Source organism: Penaeus chinensis, chromosome 24, assembly GCF_019202785.1.
Source record: "Penaeus chinensis breed Huanghai No. 1 chromosome 24, ASM1920278v2, whole genome shotgun sequence".
In the NCBI taxonomy this organism is placed as follows: Eukaryota; Metazoa; Arthropoda; class Malacostraca; order Decapoda; family Penaeidae; genus Penaeus; species Penaeus chinensis.
Window position 1 is genome coordinate 15628660 of NC_061842.1, and position 2500 is coordinate 15631159.

The 2500-nt window shown below is 38.6% G+C and overlaps 1 protein-coding gene across 1 annotated transcript in view; it reads right to left on the minus strand.

Annotated features, from left to right (window-relative positions):
* Nucleotides 1–1411: 1411 nt before the first annotated feature.
* LOC125037868 (proton channel OtopLc-like) overlaps nucleotides 1412–2500 on the minus strand; it is a 5300-nt gene continuing 4211 nt past the window's right edge. The window contains exons 4-5 of the mRNA XM_047631109.1: nucleotides 2203–2500; nucleotides 1412–2034 (exon numbers count right to left, since the gene is read on the minus strand). The exon at nucleotides 2203–2500 is cut by the window's right edge and continues 659 nt beyond it. Of these exons, the coding sequence (XP_047487065.1) occupies nucleotides 1915–2034; nucleotides 2203–2500 (418 nt within the window). The 3' untranslated portion in view covers nucleotides 1412–1914. The remainder of the gene's footprint in view (nucleotides 2035–2202) is intronic.

Consider the following 2500-nt stretch of genomic DNA (forward strand, 5'->3'; position numbering starts at 1 on the left):
GTCGGTCTTCTTTATATGTCGGTCTGTCTGATTTCGTCTCTAGCTTATCCTCTTCTTATGTTAACCGCCATTTTTTTTTTTTCATTTTATATCCAATGCCAATTCCATATATACTGAGATTAAAATAATCTATGTACAATTACTCCCTCTTTCTGAAACCCAGTTCCCAAAATAGGTAATTAATTATTTAACCATCGATTCCCCATTCGGTAATTACGAAAACTGAATAATGGATGATAACAAATATGTCGGTAGTCCCTCGATGCGTCAGAACAAAGGAGAATCGTGATGCGAAGGTGGCGGCTGTGGGTTGTAAGATTTGAAAACATCTTGGATATAATGTTTTAGGTTTGAGATTACTAGTGAAAAATAAAATGAAAAAATAATTATACGAATAGATACATTACGACAATGAAAGTGAAAGATCATAATGTTTACAATTAAGATTCATGCGGTTTTATTCGTAAGCATGTACGTACATAAATACGTACGTACATACATACAAACATACATACATACATACATATACATAGATACATATATATATGTATATATATACACACATATATACATATATAAATATATATGTGTGTATATAAGTATATATACACACATATATATCTGTATATATATACATATACAGACACACATATATGTGTGTGTGTGTGTGTCGAGGGCCTTTTCGCTATATTGCTTCTTTAGAGTAGCTTACAGACAAATCAAGGAGACCGACGGGATCAGTTGGTTTAAATGCAATGTTATCATGTATGCAAGTTTAATTATTTTCTGGACATTCTCGGCTATGATCATTATTTCTGTACATTTTCGGAAATGATGTAATAAATAACACTGATTATACCTATCCTGAAGAAACTATATAATGAAAAGGCCTTCGGCGTATTCGTGCGTTTTCTTGTTCTTCCCTTCGTGCAGCACACATGCGCGCACACAAAAAAACACACACACACATATATGTATATATGTGTATGTATATTTATATAAATGTATATACATACATATATACATATATACATATAATGTGTATAGACAGATATAGATAGACAGACAGATAGGTAGATAAATAGAAACACACACGCACATGCGGATGTGTGTGGATATACATCTTGTGACTATCTATAGGTGAAATAAATCAGAATAGTCGGAAAAAAAGTAATAATAGTCATCCTCAATAAGCGTGCAAGCTGTCAGCCACACTGTGCATGCAGATTGATTCGTCTAGTGCAAAGGTCCCCCCCCCCCCCCCTTTTAATTCCTTGGTATCTCTTGGGGATTCTGGCGGGTTCTCTTATATCAAATAAGGATCAATGTTGTGGTCATGGAATTTGTAAATGGAGAGCCTATACGAAGATCTTGGACCAATGATGATATCGACAAAGTGCTTCATACTTGCTGTCCACATGCCTTGTTCTACGTTATTCATGGTATGCAATAGTAACTGCACAGTACTCAGCATTGAACACTATGGTTAATATCTCAGACACTGTTGTACCCTTTGCAGCTGAATCCCTCGAGACACATGTACTCCAGGTTGGAAACTCCCGGTGTAGTGAGACTTACGCCTCCTTTCTGTACAAAAAAGGCGACCTCCACAAAACCTTTACAACAGAAGTAGTTCCTGGATTGTTTAGTTACTAGAACTAACATCCATGCTATTTCATTATGGACCCCTGTTCCCTTCTTAGGTCAACCTGTTTAACAAAATGATGACCTTACTATGTTGCAATGATATCGTATTACAAAACGAGAAAGAAAGAAAGATAAAATAATGCAAACTTGAAATAATTTCAGTAATGTAAAGGAAGAAGTTCAGTGTTCTGGTTTCCACGCCCCTCGAAGTTGGGGTCACCGAACTATTGTATTTTATAAAAGACATGACTTGGTTAATGGTGTTGATTAATGGGAATGATCGGGTTCGTAGCACTCCTTCCACATATCGGCGAGGCACACCGACGAGTGGAAGCGGTAGAAGAGAGCAAAAGGCAGCGTCAGGTGTCCCAGCAGCGTCCATAATTCCTGAAACGGTAGAGGAAGTTTTGTTATGTCTTTGTACGAGGGCACTCAAGGTGATCTGTATAAGTGAATGATCAGATTCATTATACTTTTTTGTAAAGCTTATGGAAGATTAACAAATAAGTGGAAATTAGTTCTAGGTGAGTCAAGAGATGGCCACGGTATACTCACTTTTCCGTAAAATTTGTAAAGTTCCGAGTTACTTTCCGAACTCTTGATCTCGAACGTCTGCAGGAGCCAGAGGGCCACGTTAGTTACGACGAGGAAGGTGAGGATCTCCCGACCTGGCTTTCTTCGTCTGAGACTGGAGGAGTTGGATCGCCGTCTGAGGCCGTCGTGGATAAGTGCCGTCTGTATGATGACTTGGATTACTTGCAGCATCGAGACAAAGACGAAGAGGATGTCCCCGACGAGGAGCGCGGGGGCGACGCGCAGGAAGGCGTAGAGGAAGATGCAAGGCAGAGTCACG